Source organism: Rhinolophus sinicus, linkage group LG02 (assembly GCF_036562045.2).
Source record: "Rhinolophus sinicus isolate RSC01 linkage group LG02, ASM3656204v1, whole genome shotgun sequence".
In the NCBI taxonomy this organism is placed as follows: Eukaryota; Metazoa; Chordata; class Mammalia; order Chiroptera; family Rhinolophidae; genus Rhinolophus; species Rhinolophus sinicus.
Window position 1 is genome coordinate 152567351 of NC_133752.1, and position 17784 is coordinate 152585134.

At 39.5% G+C, this 17784-nt stretch overlaps 1 protein-coding gene across 4 annotated transcripts in view; it reads left to right on the forward strand.

Moving 5' to 3' along the window:
* SLC38A1 (solute carrier family 38 member 1) overlaps positions 1-15139 on the forward strand; it is a 64743-nt gene extending 49604 nt beyond the window's left edge. For 2 of the 4 annotated variants that reach the window (XM_019748395.2, XM_019748397.2), the window contains 9 exons: positions 435-517; positions 1890-1948; positions 2073-2189; positions 3417-3496; positions 5087-5187; positions 6431-6549; positions 7104-7245; positions 7343-7440; positions 9161-15139. In XM_019748395.2, the coding sequence (XP_019603954.1) occupies positions 435-517; positions 1890-1948; positions 2073-2189; positions 3417-3496; positions 5087-5187; positions 6431-6549; positions 7104-7245; positions 7343-7440; positions 9161-9262 (901 nt within the window). In that variant the 3' untranslated portion in view covers positions 9263-15139. The remainder of the gene's footprint in view (positions 1-434; positions 518-1889; positions 1949-2072; positions 2190-3416; positions 3497-5086; positions 5188-6430; positions 6550-7103; positions 7246-7342; positions 7441-9160) is intronic. The other 2 variants (XM_019748396.2, XM_074325802.1) reach the window with 1 other exon arrangement.
* The last annotated feature ends 2645 nt before the right edge of the window (positions 15140-17784 follow it).

The window sequence follows — 17784 nt, forward strand, 5'->3', positions numbered from 1 at the left end:
CTATAATCAGAATTCAGGGTCAAATACAAGAGGTTAGGGAGAAAGCAATGACAACCTGTGGTGACTTGTTTTCTGATATTAGCCAAGCAAAACAAAAAGGAACTTTCTCTTTAAATAATTGATAAGACAAGTTGTAATCTGACAGAATGCAATGTATGCATTCAGCCTTGGAACCACATAAATAATTCAAAGGAAGGCCACATTTAGCCAACAGGGGAGGAAAAAAAAAACAATATCCCTCCTTCCATCACATAGGAGAAAGACAATAAATAGTTGGGTTAAAGTGTTTGGATAAAACCTGAATAATGATAAAAAATTAATGTTAAAAATTAATAATAAAAAAAGTAATTAACATATTTTGTGAAATTTTACACTTAAGAAAAAAAAAGTTCCTTTCTAAGAAAATGTGACCTAGCCACTTCAATGTCTTTCAGAGCCTGGTATGTGGATGGACGTGTGCTGGTGGTGATAGTTACCTTTGGTATAATTCTCCCTCTGTGTCTCTTGAAGAATTTAGGTAAGGAAAGATCTTGCTTTTATCCTAGTCTCTACAGTGCCCACATGAGTCAGAAACCTAAGAAAATGAACTTTGCTTGTTCACGTGTAAAGATTAAGCGAATGATAAATTATAAGTATTAATCAGTCTCAACTTTAATATGGGATGAAAATATTGGTCAGTATGTGACATCCTAAGCAATCCCTTTACTAGCTGTGGAGGGGAGAAGGGAGGTTCTGGGATCAGCGATAGACAGTGCTCTTTCCAATAGCACAACTTACAGGCTTTTTGAGAAAAGTGCGGAAAATGGAATTCTCCTCATACAAGGTCTTAAATATCCTGATTATTTAGACAAGTACTCTTAGACAATCACTCTTAAATTATCAGAGTCTATCCAATCTCAATTATTTGCCTCATGGAACAGGGGAGAAAGAAGTGAAAAGTCAAAAGTGGTGAACAATCACCAAGTCATACCCATGGGGTTTTGACTTTTTTTGTGTATGCTCATATTCGGAGATAAGTGTGCTTGATGTTACGGGAATTTCACACATTGAATAATGTGGCCACACTGCCATCCAGTCCAAAGCCTCTAACATACATTTCCATTAATGCTAGGCTAATTCAAGGTAGGCATGTAAAGTTCTTCTCAAAAGTATTGCTAACTGTAGCTTTTTGTTGTTTTGCATGAAAAATATCAAGTCTCTGTAGCTGTTCTGTAAGATATTCTGTATGTCTATAAGTCAATTTTTTTAAAAAACTACTTAATTTTCTGGTTTCTGGCTCTGTGTTTAGGCTTTTCTATGTATGTACACGTAGCATTTTTCAGTTTAAGGAGAGAAGGGCTCTTCTCCCCCAGGGATGAGAATAGTGCAGCCCCCCAGAGGCCACTTAACTCTGCCTTTCTGGAGGTTTCGGTGGTTGGAGATCTCCCAGGCATTCTAAGGGGAGCAAGGTAAAGATCCGCAGATGCTCAATTTATCCCTAGAAATCACTTCATCTCCTCTGTGCATGCCCTTCATGTAGGAAGAGAGGTATTGTGGCTGATATTCATTATGCACACAATAAGTGCATAATAAAGAGTAATGGATTTGGCCATCAGTATCCATCAGAGCATAGCGACAGAGACCTGTGGCTAAAGTTGGGAGGCTCTTTTCCCCTGGATTCCGGGAATCTGTGTCCTCTAGTGTGCCAGGGAGAACTGAAATCAACACATAATATAATGTTTTTATTTAAAGTCACTGTTTTTGCCAAATAAAGTGGCACTACCAAATAATAAATCCTATGTTCACATTGGCATGTATGTATAGTATTGGAAACCCAAACTATGCTTAAAAAAATGCATTGAAAGAAATAAGGTGGTGGATGAAATAATATTTTTTAAAACTTTTTTTAGGGTATCTTGGCTACACTAGTGGATTTTCCTTGAGCTGTATGGTTTTTTTCCTAATAGTGGTAAGTGCTGGTTGAAATAGTTGGTTTGGTTTTGCCATAGCATAATACCATGTAACAATTATTCATTATTTGGCTTTATTTGATAAAGTCTATATATTATTTTCCTATATTTTTTTAATACCAGGTTATCTACAAGAAATTTCAAATTCCCTGCATTGTTCCAGGGCTAAATTCAACAATAAGTGCTAATTCAACAAATGCTGACATGTGTACGCCAAAATATGTTACCTTCAACTCAAAGGTAAATTTCCTTTTCCTTTAAATAGAAAAAAAAAAACAAAAAAAACATTTTTATTAAGCACATTGTATTTCTCATACTTGTGGCAATTAAACTGTTTTGAATGTATTCGCTTCCAAATTTCACAATCCATTTAGAGACCTTTGAGAAATATACAAATATTATATTTCATGTTCCCTCTTACCCCGTTTACATGTAGGACAGCCTTAAGCATTCCCCGTGAAATTCTTTCTCGATAATTATCTCAGCTCTTCTCTTCCTTATAGATCTTTAAAAAGATTAATAACATCCTTAGCCCACTGCTTCCTATCTGGTGGTGACAAAAAGGAATAACTCAAACTTCCCCAGCTTGCACAGCTGAAGTATAGAAACCACCACAAACTGGCACTTAAGATAACTTTCATACTACTGAGATATTACTCATGGTATAGGGAGCAGGGGACTATGGAACCAGTTAGCCTTGGGTTGGAATCCTCTGGCAAGTAACCCAACTCCATGTGTGAAAATGAATATTCTATTCTGTATCTTACATGGTTGTTTTTAGAATGTGTCTGATACAATGCTCGGGCAGAATTAGAGCATGAGAAATGCTACTTTTCATTCCTTCTCTGCCAGGTTCTTTTAGCATAAGAAGTTATATTGAGTTTGAAAGTCTTATCTAAGAAAACTGAACCTCTCTCTCTCTCTCTCTCTCTCTCTCTCTCTCTCCTCTAAGGATATAGCCAAAGTAGTGAATATGGAAGTACTTTTCTTTTTAGATGGCATATTTTAAGTCTGATCTGATGCATCCTATATAGAGCAAAGAGCAATAAAATAGAGGTGGGAGTCCTGGACATATCACCTAACCAGTTGGAGGCAGTCAGGACAACAGCAATGGTGTGTCCACTGCTCAGGGTTGTTGTAGGGACTCAGCAAGATGACGTAGGAAAAGTACTATGTAACTGGCTAGCACCATATAAATCCGGGTTATGCTATGCCTGGAGTATGTAAAATATGCTGTAGGTGAGCTGAATCTAAACCCCCTGTTTGCCAAGTGCCTAATGTCTCAAGCTAGCTAAGCTCTCACAGGAAAGCTGCTTGTATTTTAGGTATCAAAGCTCTCCTAATAATCAAATAATCCAGGGATTCTGAAGAACTGTCAGATAAAAAGACAGTTTAGGAATACTGGCGCTGTAGAATATTATGGTAAAAACACATTTTCTTAATGTTATCTTTTTTTCTTTCAACTAGACTGTGTATGCTCTACCAACTATTGCATTCGCATTTGTCTGCCACCCATCAGTCCTGCCAATTTACAGCGAGCTTAAAGAGTAAGAGATTTTTATTTACCTTAATCATTTTATATTCCCTTATTAATAGGTAAGCACTGTATTAAAATAAACGGACTCATGTAATGAACCCCTGAGGACTCATCACCCAGTTTAAACACTTACTTGCTGCCCATCCTGAGCAAGTACCCTATTTTAAGAAAAAAGAATGAGAGAAACCAGAAACCTGCAGTACATTTTGGCCATAAATATATAAAGTGGCCAACTGTGTGGGCTTCACTGTTAATTTGGCTTTTCAAAAACTATATCACTTAGGAGAGTTCGAATATGTGTGTTGCTTTATGTGACTTGTACTTATTTGGCAAGTAGATAATAATAACCTTCAGGTTCATCTATAAATTGCTAAATACATTGTATCTGATCTGCCTGTTGGTTCAGGTGGAAAAGGCTGGTAAATCAGGAGAAAGGCATTAATGTTAAGACCACAAACCAGCCAAAAGAATATTGTTGTTCATTTTAAACTACTAAGATGATTCTATGGATTTATTTTTGATTGCTGTTCTAGAGAAAGCTAAAGGACTGCTTATAAATTTCCTCCTGGGTTCTCTTTTTAGCCTACTGTTATCAGATTTTCTACATAAAAATTGTCATTGTGGCATAGTCTTAAGCTCTGAAATGATATAGAATATAGCTATCTATTTTCATTTTCAAAAAGAAGTAAAGTTGATGTCATTTAGCATTGAATTCACTCATGATTCTTCCTCTTCCATATTTAACTGGTATAGGTAAATTTTGAAATATCAACATCTACCTATTTATGTGTAGATCAATGCTAACTTTATGATCCTATATTTAGGGCATTCAAATATGTCTTTTGCATCTTTTAAATTTAATAGCCCAGCTTTTAGTTTGTAATTTTCTCACGTGTATACGTCTCAATTTTTCTTGTTTTCCATACTCCCTGTTATGACACAACCAAATATGTCTATCAGTGGTCTTTTGAGTACAAGTCTTGTAGATTAATTATGTGGGCAGTTAAAGAAATTTAAAGGTCCATCCAAACTCCCAGAGTAAGCTTGAACTAAGAGCTAGAGCCCTTCATCATCGCAGCTGTGATCTTTCAGATACTTACTGCTGTGGAAACATACAGACTTCTAGGTACATCTCTGGGGCTACTCAATGGGGAAAACTGAAACCTAAAGAGCAGCTTCAGCAACAGAACACCTGACGTCAAGTTCTAGCTCTACCCCTGGTCTCTGGGGCTGGGAGAACAGCATCTGAATTTATTCTGCCTTTTTTTCCTGTGCATGCTAAATGTGGAGATAATTTCAAACACAAATATTAAAAAATACTCTCTGTCCTTCGGATGAGAACTCGGTATTCTTTCAAAAGAATGGGGAAGAACATTCAAGGGATTGTTAGTTCCATGGATCGCTCTCTCACAATACCCATTCAGTAGAAAAGAAATTATTCTAAACCACATAATTGCTGCAGGAAATTTCAGCTGGTCAGATCTGCCCTACCCTGATAGAAAGTTAAGTAACTAGTATTAACGCTTCTGTGTTAACACTGGTGCTTGAACTCAGTAACGTGGTTTTTAATTTTTTTTAATTCCTTTATTTTTATTTTTAGTCGATCACAGAAAAAGATGCAGATGGTTTCAAATATCTCCTTTTTCGCCATGTTTGTTATGTACTTCTTGACTGCCATTTTTGGCTACTTGACATTCTACGGTAAGTAACTTCTGTCAGTACATAAATGTAGGCATTTGAAGTGAAGAGTAAAAATCAATATCAAAATAACTTTTAACATGATAGCCAAAAAAAGCAAGAAATCTATCTATTGATCTTTCTGGTCTTCTCATCTACTTAAAACAAGTGGCAACGGTTCCTTTACATGTTCATGCAGACTGCACAATAGATTACTGAAATGATATACTGTAATTTTTTTCCCCCTAAAACTGTCCTTAAAAGAAATAGCATTTTGTAAGCATACAACCTCTACTTGGGAAAGTTTAAAACTACATCAGAGAATTTCCTAGTTTCTGTTGCAAATTGGGCCAGATTCTATTAATAGAAAAGATAGAGACAGATGTTGAAAGTAAGAGCACAGTGCTACACTCATGACAGTCCGCGTTAATTAAAAATAAAATGCCTAATTGTTCACCAGAAGCTGGAGCCTTCCAAAGATGTGAAGGAATGACAGAGAAAGTCAAAAGGAATGAAATCTGAGGTGCATGAGAAGCTGTTGAGCTCAGTGGCTGCCCTTCTAGCGTGGGCTGTCTTTGAAATAACACTTTCTGAAGTTCAGAGATGAGAAAAAGTTCAGAGTGGTGCATAAGCTAAATACTTTTTTTTAAAATAAGTAAAAGATACATGGAAGAGAAGAATTATTGCTTGATGGTGGTTAAGTTCCATTGGCACCTCTGCTGCTTGGCCACTGAAAGATGAGTTGTAAGAGGAGAGTTTGAAAGGGACGCAAAAGGCCTGCCATCCACCCAGCCACCTGGCAAGACAGTAGCTATTTTGTGGCGTTTGATGAGTGGTACCAAGTGGGGGAAATTCTAGATTTAGAAGGGCTTTGTGCTTCAACCTGTTATTTTTAATCCCAATTTACTCCTAGGATGAATTTAGTATAAATTAAGCATCCCCACGCTGTGGTGTTTCTTCTAGCGATTAGGATGGTGCACAAGTATTGTGGTTTTTACGATGATTTTTAACCTTTTAAACCACGATTACTTTTGCACCAACCTAATACTATAAACTCCTTTTAGTTAAAAGTTACAATGGACAGGTGGAGCATGTCTCCCGCACGGGATTTTTCCTTTCAACTCTATAAATTGTTTTAATTGACAGTTCAGCACCCAGATCATCACTTTCCTTGCCCTTCAGTTTACAAATTCTTTGTTGTTCAGAACAACTGTCATTCAGTGACGTGCTTTGTTTCTTACTAATACCCTCTTCTCCCTTGTTTTAGAAAACGTGCAATCGAACCTCCTTCACAAGTACCCGAATAAAGACGATATTCTCATCCTGACCGTGCGGCTGGCTGTCATTGTTGCTGTCATCCTTACAGTGCCGGTGTTATTTTTCACGGTGAGTAAACGGCCTCAGTGCAACCTGAGAAAAATCTGAGGTCTCAGCCTGTGGCAGGTAACTTTCCTGCATCACCAAAACTGCATCAAGGAAGGATCCCAAGACTTGGCGAAGGCTCCTTGGAAAGAAAGTGGGGTCGGCGAGATAGGGTGGCCTCTGATGGAATGCGTCGTAATGCTGATGGAATGAATCTTAAGTCTAATTAATCTGCCCTTCTTCTTTACAGAAATGCAGATAGAATGTTCAAATCTCGATCACACACAATGAGAGAGTGTAGAAGGAGCAGAAGAGCACACTCAGCCATCGATAAAACAGAAACAGAAATTATGAGCCCCCCAAACGAGAATAACCTATTAATAAACAAAAAACACTTTCCATCTTAAATCAAGCCCCCTCACCCCACTGCTTCCCAAACTGTTAAGCTCCCTATAAGTTCACTAGGTGTTACACAACATTTCACAAATCCCCGTGTACCAGGACATCAGTTTCTACTGAGAGCCATGAATGCTGGCGTGCCACAGGTCGTTATAGAATCTTTGTGTTTTTCCCCGCAGGTTCGTTCATCTTTATTTGAACTGGCTAAGAAAACAAAGTTTAATTTATGTCGTCATGTCTTTATCACCATCATACTCTTGGTGATTATCAACTTGTTGGTGATCTTCATACCCTCCATGAAAGATATTTTTGGAGTCGTAGGTATGACTTCATGGCTTTATGCTTATTCTACAGCAGCGATTTAGGAAGCTAAAATTTCACAAGAACAACTTCAAACGTTTTTCTTCTTCTTTTACAGGAGTTACATCTGCTAATATGCTTATTTTCATTCTTCCTTCATCTCTTTATTTAAAAATCACAAACCAGGATGGAGATAAAGGAACTCAAAGAATTTGGGTATGTCTCATGCCAGCCACTCTAATTTTTCTGATTGGTTTTTCATTCAAATTTACCAAATAAATAGTCCATCTCTACCATCTAATACTAGTTTTCGTGGCCTCTAAGGGAGGCGGCAGTCCTGTAGTTTTCACCTTTGGGAGATTTAAAATAGCTCATCCAAATCTTCTCTGTTCCCTCAGAATATCCTTTCAGGTATTACTCATACTGTGCCTGAGCTTTTGCTGAGCTAGGGCAGGACCAGCTGAGAGACTGGAAGTTTATCATCCTCTGTCTCCATAAGGTGATGCCTTCTCTTTAGCAAGAAAATGAAGTGGAGACAGACTCAAAGATTTTATGCAGTCCACAGTTTCGGTATAATTCCTAGTCGTGTAACTCTCTCATACAGCTCAGGGAACATGCAATGCCTTAGTTAGTTTAAAGAGTCTTTTTATGATTTGACAGAAAAGCTTTGGAGCAACAGACCTGGATTCAAAAACTACCTTTCTCTATTGGGATTCTTGTTTCCAGGTCTGGGCATCTTTAAGGCGATGCAATTGGAGACAGTGAGGGAAGCAGGGGTGCAGTGGCTGCTACATGAGTACCTTCTGGAGCACCATTTTGTTTGGCCTCAGAGAAGGCTTCTCAGCTGGCCGCCCAGAGAGTGTAAGCACTCGAATCGCACATATTACCTGAGTCAGCAGACCCGGAGGAGAAATGTAGGCAGGAGGGATCATTCTTGTGCATTTGGGAGAAGCAGCATTGATGCTGGTAGAGCATTGGTTTCCCCAACAGGATTCTCCCTGAAGCTATAAATCCCAAATCCTTCTAAACCTTACCAGGATTTGCTTCACAAGGGCAGAGGAAGGAGCAGTCACTCCGGCACAGCAGTAAGATATACTAAGATCAAATCCAAAAATGGTAGAGGCCAGTTGCCCATGAATCCTCTGGGCTTGCCAACCCCGCTCCCCTAACAAAACCGGTGGGAGGAGCTAATGAATAGCATCAGACAAGGGCCCCTATCTGTGGGACCTACTGGGAATTGGACCAGACCCATAATAGTAGGCCCATGTGCAAACCTCTCAGCTCCACTGTTTGCCTCGTCTCCTTCCCTTAGCTCTCTCCAGGCTCTCGTGTGGCTTTATCCTTCTGCCTGCTGAGCTCTCACTGGATAGTCTCAAGGTGAAGCAATGTATAATCTTGTGTTCTCCAAATTCTGGATTTAATAATGTTTACCTGTGACCTACATCAACCCGTGAAGTAACTTTTAGTTTTTGACACCCGTTTCATATCTCATTTGATCAAATATAATTTGCTTTTATCTCTTTTTTCCACTTTTTCAAACAGAAATGTTTGCCTGTCAGCGATAACCTAGGTTGGTTGGTAAAGATTAATGAAATGACCTGTATGTTTTCCCAGGCCTTTTTTTTTTTAAGTCTTAATCTTAGTTTGAAAGAAGTTATAAAGATACGGTATCCAGTCAGTTGTAGAACGGACACTCTTAGGTGACCATGAAGTTAAAGAACAAGGATGGCTCTGCATAGTTTGTTCTTATGTTTCCATCCTTGGAGAATCAGATTCACACAATTTCAGAAAGATTCTCACAGTTCAGCAATGGTTTTAACAAACTCCAAGTACAAGAGCGTACAAAAGGAGGGGAAAGCATTTTTATTGATTTCCCAGGTGCATGTGAGAAATGCTTGCCTCACTGAAAATAACCTGTGCCTTTCTGTTGTTCTAGGCTGCCCTTTTCTTGGGCCTGGGGGTCTTGTTTTCCCTGGTCAGCATTCCCTTGGTCATCTACGACTGGGCCTGCTCAACGGGTACTGATGAAGGCCAGTGAGACCAGCCAAGAAAAGAAACATCACAGTCTTCTGCTCAATCAAGTGACCACACATCAGCAACCCTCATCTTCGTTCGCAAGTTTACAGAAGCAAACACATTTACAAGATACTTAAAATGGAATAACACTTGGCTCGCAAAACAGAGACCTGTTTCTATAATGGCTCATGTCCCTCCAAGATTTGGGATCGCTTACAGATCATAGATTTTTCTGTTTTTCAAATTTCATGAATAGGATTTTCCAGTACTTTCCTCAGTTACTTTTTGCTCTCCTAACTCTGTTTTTCATGACTTCATGGTCTCTTAGAACTTTGAAAACATGCTCATCAATCATGTTTATTTATTATACATCCAGATTCTGAAATAATTTTCCTACTGATGTTCAGCTCACACGCTGTACCTTTTTAGAAGAGAAAAGAGTCTTGAATTGTATATATTTATTTTGCTTTATAGAAAAAAAATGGTTTCGTAAATAATTTGCCTATTTTGGTTAACATAGCACACGGGGATAATCATATGAGAGTCACAGGGCTTGTGCCCTTGCTGGATCAGAACACGCCCAATATTTGAGGTGGCTCTGATCACCTGGCCGCTGAACTCAGGCAGTCCGGTGGCCTCAATGGTACTATGTTCCGCTCCATGCAGAGACATTCTCTAGCGAGTGTTCTCAGCTGGGAAGAGGGTGGAAATGATTCTTACCTTGGTAAATATATTACAGTACACATTTGGGTAATCTAGCAAATGAAGTTTTGTTTCCCTCTTGGCAAATTGTGTCAAAGTTACTCTTAGCTGAGTCTATTTCTACTGGGGGAGACCCATAACACCTTTCTAATAAATTGATGAGCAAGAATACTGCAAAAAGATTGTGCAAAATGCCTAAGAAAATAGTCTTCTGATGCAAGTAGCCATCAACCCTACACCTACACTGTATTGTTGAAGGGGGAAAACATTTTATTGAATTACAAATCCAGCAGCTTTTACTCATGTCCACCAGCTTTTTGCACAGAGAATAATGTGTATCTAACCAAGGATGATCTAGGATAAGTAATTCCTGTTTTATATTGAGTACTTTAGGGAGGTCTTTAAAAGACTTGTTTTCTACCTATAAATTTAGGTTATTACAAATACAAGAGTTTTGTACCTAAAATAAGCCTCATTCCTATGTTGTCTCTATTCACAATCCATTCCAGAATCTTGAAAAAAAGAGAAAGAGAGAGAACCCTCAGAGACAATCTTTGAGAAGAACATGTGACAAAATCACTGAGAACTTCCTTCCTTCCCCCAGATGAGGACCTTGGTAACCTGTGCTGGTTCCTCCTCTTGCCCAGCTGAGGGGTGGACCATGACAGCCCACCCAGTGTAACCCACACAGGAGGGCGCAATGGCCTTGCACTCATACCCCAGCCCCTCTCCTAACGGGGTAGGAAGGAAGCTACAGAGACTGAAAAACAAGAGAGTTTGGGACAAGGTAGCTTGGAAAGCCATGGGGGACAGAAGCCCAGAACTGTATTACCCTTAAGCTGGGCTATCACCTGTGATTTGATTGTCCACATGTGTGCTCTGTGAGCTGGTTCCTTGAAACAGGCCTTGTGTTTTATCTGTACTGTGGCTGAATTTCTTACGCACGTAAGTCACTGAGCATACCCTTCTTATCCTGAGATAAGTAGAATCTAACCGCAGACTCTTGGCCGAGTTTCCAGGGACCGAGCTCTGAGTTCTGTCCTCCCCCACTGGACTCGTCAGAGGCCTCCATGCTTCCTGGGAGTAATATGGAACTGTCCCCTCCCCAGCACAGAATAATGTCCCACAGAAAAGGCAGGCATCGGAGCACCTTTTGGGTGATCCTTTCGTGAGAGAAGGAAAGGTTATTTTCCGCATTTCTTGATACGGTCGTCACAGCCTTTAATGTAATGCTCCAGAATGATATCCACATCAGGTCGGAGTTCAGGTATTCAGAGATGAATACCTACCCATGTGTGAATACCTAACCCAGTAAAATACACTGTTCTTTTCAGCAGTCTCTTCCATATTGGATGAGCAGGGCGAGAAGCTGAGCAAGACAAGTCAAGTTAGTTGGCCTTTGGAGGCTTGTCTAAAGCACCAAGTAATGAAACAGCCAGACAGTGGGATATCCCTCCAAAAAGAGTACGTAATTGAGTTTGCAAGCTCTATTATGCTACTTTCTCCTCTCTCGTTAATTTTACACTCACAAAGTCAGTTAGAACATGATCATTCGCTCTTGGGGGAGAAGGATGGACAGTGACATTTCTGGATCTCTGGATTTTGTGTGTCAGTACAAGGAATTATTATTATTTAAAATGTATTTATTTAGAGGAGGCAAATTGCTGTTGATGTCTATGATACCACAGGTTTTTCAAATCTTCTTAGTATGTTTATCTAAGTTAAGTGTTGAATGAATATAATATACCCTATTGTAATTTGTCAAATATCATTGATTAATTATATCATTTGTGTGGGGTTAGTTGTAACGTATACTGCTCCTAATCTTCTTGTTCAGAATAGTGAACCGGTAGCCAAAAATATATGTATCACAGATGTTAGGTAGAATTTGAACAACACAGTCAAGTGCTCTAGAAGTTTCTCTGCTAAATTAGTAGACTAATGAATATTATAAATATCATAGCCATTGGGAGCAGCACGTTTTCCTTTGGTAGATAGATATCAACCCTGGTGAACAGTGCCAGTTTCATACTTTGGATTTAGAACTATTCTCTAGTTATTGTAATACAGAGCACTGTAAATCCCTAATTTCCTTAATGTTACTTATTGGAAGTGGGGGTAGTACGGTGTGTACAGGAAAGAAATTTAGTCTTGCTGAGCAGAAGCAGTTCCCAACTTATAAGCTGGTTATATTGAGAAACTCTTTTGTCAGTTGGTTGTTCGCAACGTGGAATGTATTTTCCTTTATAATGGTGGTTAGGCCCCCAGACCAGATAGAAAAGATTATCAAACCCACAGTTTAGGTGAAATAGGATACTATAACAAGATTGCTAAAGAACCTAACCACTAATTATAATATTGCTTCCAGGGGGTATTTGTTCAGAATTGCTGAGACTATGTCACTCCTCTTGTTAGTGGAATCTGGATAGCCCACCTCGGCCACACACCACCTGCTGGACAGTGGGGGGAAGGGTTGCCACCAGTTAGAGGTGAGTCCAAGTGGCCTGAAGCAGGGTTTCCAGCAAAGGAGGGGAAGAATCAGTCTGGGGCTGTGAGAGAATCTGGAGCGAGGAGGAGGGAGAAGGAGATTGAGGAAGCCTCTTGTGGATTGAAAACTGCCAGGGACATTCCTCAGCTGGTACCCTTTCTTTTCTCTGGAGGTCTCAGGTTTGGCCTGTCTGCTTCTGTTTTCAGGAACTTTGTCTCCTATAGTGCATCTCCTTCCCTGCCCACCACAAAACAATGACGTTGCTGCATAGTTTCTCCCATATGCCCGTCAATAGAGCCAGCGCACAGCACGTTTAATGGGTTTTAGTGCTAGTAAACCATGGTTTAACTGGCCAGTGATCAGATGGGGTGGTAAAAGCTCTCAACTCACTTTCCTTTCTTCACATTCGCACACCCTGTGAAGAAAGGCGCGTGGTTGTGGGGCTTGGGGAGCACAAAGGACTGTGGGTGAGATTCCGCAGTACTTCAGAGGACACCTCAGTTCCCCCAGAGCTGACGTAAGCCTCTCAGCTAGCGGTTCTCAACATGGTCCGCGGACCAGCAGCACCACCACCGTCACCTTGGAACTTGTTGGAATGCGGATTCTCAGGCCCCACCCCAGACCTAGTGACATCAGAAGCTGGGCGGTGGGGGAGCAAATGTGTTTTAATGTGATTCTGGCGCTCATCAAGTTTGAGAACCATTCTGAGCCAGTCTCTTCTTTTTCTCCCCATTAGTCTCAGAGGACAGGTCACAGGACTCGCGGGGCAAGAAGGGGGAAGCAGGACATAGGGAGGGGAGGAAAGGGCCTCCGCAGCAGGGTCTCCCTCCTCCCGCTGGAAAGGCTGCTGCCGGGGTGGAGGCGTGAGCGGAGGCCGCCTGCACTCCATGTAACTTTGGGCTGGGGCAGGGTAAGATCATGTTTTTCCAGAGCTGTGAAGAAAGGACAGTGACGTGTTATTCTTGGGTTTTGGGGTTTTGGAGGCGAGAAATTAAAATACACCTTTTGTAAATGCAGCCTTAGAGGAAATAGTGAATCATGTCAGGAGGAAGTGCTCCAGAAGGTCTGCGTTCACTGTGTTGTGCTCAGTCCTGTCCTTTGAAAGTGAGTTCTCTACTGAAAGGTCTGCACTGCATTAGGAGCTCCAAATGGCTGGGAAAAGAACGTAGAGCTCAGCTCCGTTTCAGTCTGTCAGGATGCTGGACCGCACATTTAAGTGGGGTGGGGAGCAGTTGGAGCGCGGAAGAGGTCAGTGATATGATCCGATATTGGATTTTATGCCTTAGAGCAAAAGCCATTAGTTTCCCTCAGTTTATCAATACAAACAACTTCAGGCTTGGAAAGGGCATAAGCCTTAAAGATATAATTCCTCCATTCCAGTTCACTGTAAACTTCTAGCCACTTTCAAAACAAAGAAGACACAGGCTATAACATTGAGTAATGCTAATAATTTCCTTAGGGATGGCAGCTCTGAAATCCTTTAGCAATAGAACATACTTCCTCTAAAATGCAGTGAGTTATTTATAATGATGTAAAGCTTTCAGGTACCAATTAGGGGTGGGGTGGCTAACAACTGAAAAATATCCCTAAACCTAAAAGGGAAAGTTCTTGAAAAATACGTAGACTTCACAAGGCTTAGACATTCTTGAGAGTTTTCTCAGAGGAAGGGCTGTGAACCTGGGCCCATGTATTTGCAGGCTTGAATCTGGGTTTCTAAAAGGAAGAATCTATGCAGTTGAGGCTCACTGTAGGAAATACTTCATTTGTATGTAAATATATTGTAAGTAACAGGAGGCTGTATATTTTTGCAGTTGATCTACACTGAACTAGAAGTCTCTAGCACCTGCATATCAGGAATAAATGTTTTCGTAGCTATTAGTGGTTTTGTTTGGGAATTTAGAAAAATTTACATTCTCTTCCAGATACCATAGTTCTTTGAATGTAAACTTGGAACCTAAAAATCTTACTTAATTGTTTAGAAAGAGAAATGTCTGAGAAATTGTTGCATTGATTTCTTATACTGATATGAAGATCAATTATTTAAAAGGTAGTCCTCTGAGCTACAAATGAGAAATATTTAGACTCAAATTACTGTCACGTAGAAATAGGTAACCCCAAATTGACCAACTGTCTCTTCATAATGCTCTCTCATTGTTAACACTGAGAGCCACTACACAGTACTAATGAAAACAGACGTTAGGGAGGAGAATGCTTTTTTTCAAAATTGAATCGCTGCATTTCCCAAACTTTGGGATCTTTGAAAGGGGGGAAAATCAGAATGTTAACTATGAGCACAAATTTGAAGGGGGGGAAAAAAGCATTATTTTATCAAGCTTTGGAAAGCGTTGCATGTTTGCCTTCTACTTTCAGTGTTGACGCCAACATAGACTGTCCTAAGTAATTTTTCCCAGAACACTTGAATCTTGATTATTGGTATGTAATCCACGCTCTGGAGCCAGTGTATTTTAGACTTCATCTAAGTGCAGTACGTGTAGCACACCACTGATTTATTAATGTAAAAACCTTGTAAATGAATTTCAGATGAGTGATTTATGTGAGCCACAAGTCACTAAACTTTGCTATTCATGGTTAATCAAATAGTTTCCCACCCGCCAGGATGTGATGTAAATAAAGAAATGTTAAGATGTTCTGTTCTATAACTGCTCTGTTAACATAGATTTTAAACATTAAAAATGTGATCTAAAGGCATTTATGAATTTTGTGTTCATTCTTTTGGGATACAGTATTAAAAAGCGGGGGTGGATCTGAGTACTACACACACTATTAAGATTGGCCTGCATCTAGATCACTAAGTTCATAGAAGCTTATATTTAAGTGACCAAACCTTAAAATATACTTCTGATAGAAACCTATTGGTCTGAAACATATTACATACCTATTTCTCCGTCCTTCATAATCAGAGTAGGTTGAACCTAACAGTTTCTTTTTCAACTCAGGTTCCTCTTTACAAATGTCAGTTTCCGTGCTATGTTGTAGGAGAGACTCTAGTCTTCCTCTACCTGCATTGCAGCCAGCCAGAAAAAAGGAAATTCTATCAACACTCCCATTTCTGCAGGAATTATTGAGGGGAAAGCCCCTGCAGCCTGGCCTTTTCGTGTCCATCACTGACTCCTCCTCATGGTCTTAGGGAAGTTTTATCCGACCAGCAAGATGGCCAGAGTCTGATATCTAAATTCCTCTCGTGGCCAGTGTTAGAGCGGGAACAATCTGCCTTCATGGTGGGACTATGTGTGAGGCCCATCTTGACTCCCCGGCTGTCCAGGGTGACAGCCCATTCTGGAGGGCCACATGTGGATCTCAAGAGGGAAATCTGGGGCACAGGAGCCCAAACTGTGTACTCCAATCTAGCTTCATTCGCGATAAAGCTGATACTTTACCTTTATATGCTTCCTGTTTGTGTTTCTTAATTGATCAAAACCGCAGGGGCAAAGAGTGTGAGTAATTATCACTTTCAAACCCAAGCAGTTGTAAAAGGGTGTATATCCAAAAGGCTATTGACAATTTTGCTCTAAATCAAAAGTTCTGGTCCTGCTGTGCTTTTGATGGTTCTGGTTCTTTCACTACAGCTGCATGAGTGTCTGCTAATACTGTTCTACTCTGCCCTGTTTTACATGTAACTGTCTGGGTAAAGGTTTTTCTCCTCCTCCCCTATGGAATAAACTTTGCAACTCAGAGGACTTGTTTGCTTAACTTCTAGATTTATAATTGTGTTCTGCCTGGTTAGGATAGTCTGGGTTGATGAGGTCTAAATAACTGGGTCACGTTTTTTGTATACCAACATTTTATCTTTCATTAGTTTAAATTTTAAACGCATCCAAATTGGCAGGCCAATCTGTTCTCCTTCAGTAGGGTCAGTGTAACATCAAACTAACCTGTCAAACTACCAAATGGTATTATAAAGCTATAGCACTTAAGACAGATGTATACTGATGTGGAAATAAATAGATCATAACAGAAAACATATAAATAGGACACATAACACTAGAAAAGTGGCCTTTCAAATCAATGGGGAAAATAAGGGTTACTCAATAATTGGTGGGAAAAAATGACTAGCTTTTGAAGAAAATGAAGGTAGAGTTCTATAATGTCCATTATAGCTAAAGAGAGCTCAAGTATATTAGAGACTTGAAACATAACACATGGGTAAATATATGTTTTTACAAATATAAAACTATGATTTTCACATAAAGCAGTCATGTCAAAATTTTTATGTAGCTCATTATTAATGAAGGAACAATTAAAATGTTTCAAAGTGGTTCAAAGAAGAATTCAAAGAACAGGAACATACGTGAGCAATCAAGGATTGCTAACAGATGCAACCCCCTTTCCCCCCCGGCCTTCTCCACAAGGGGTAATCAATTGCATCTCACCAGACAGAATCTTTTTGCTTCTCTGGGCAATAATCATTTCTATATCAGTTTTCTACAATTTACAGGGTTATAAAATAGCTAAAAAAAAAAAAAATGTGGGGGCCAAAATTTGTATAGAATTGGATAACCCAGAAGGGACATCTAGTATTGCATAGAAATTACACCCAATAATCTTTTTTGCTCTTTCCCCATGTTCCTAACAATGTCCCCCGTTGTGAACTCTCAAAAATAATTCTTAGTCATAAAAAAAGGCTGATCTGATCTCATTAGGTTTAGCTTGATTATTTGCATAGGTGCATCAAGTATTAATTAACCATACAGGCTTCCTTGGGTTTACTTTGCAAATCTAGAGCCATGCAGGATCGAACAGCTACTAGAGACACAGAATTGCATTTCTAAAAGTCTATAATTTGCTAGCTTAAGGCCAGGAAAGCAAGCCCAAGAAACACTGTACTATCTATAAATTTGGATAAATTCCTCTCTACTTGAGTTCCCCCAAATTTGCTAAGGTTTCTGGCTGGCAAGGAATTGCCTTTTCTTACCATCTATAAGGATGGTACTAGACCAGCTTTCCTGGGATGATTTTGTAATCATTGTTTCCATAGGTAAAATCAACCTTTGTTCCTTAAATGACTGATTAAAGGGCATCGTTCTCAAATATGACATTCCAAGAAAGGACATGGTTGCATAATCAATTTTTAAAAATTGTATACTGTAGAAATAAAAAGATTCTTGTAGAATCTATGCAAATAACTATATTGCTATAAAAAAAATAAGGAAACTCAGAGATTTTTTTAATTGGGGGTGAAAGAGAAAATCAGTGAAAAGCAGAAAAAAATGGTTAATTTCACTTTACAAAAGCAGAACTCTTTGAACTGTTATAGATTAAAAATAGCTTAAGGAAAAAGAGAAATGACCTCCTACACATCCAGAAAACAGAACATTAAAACAGCCTCAACACAA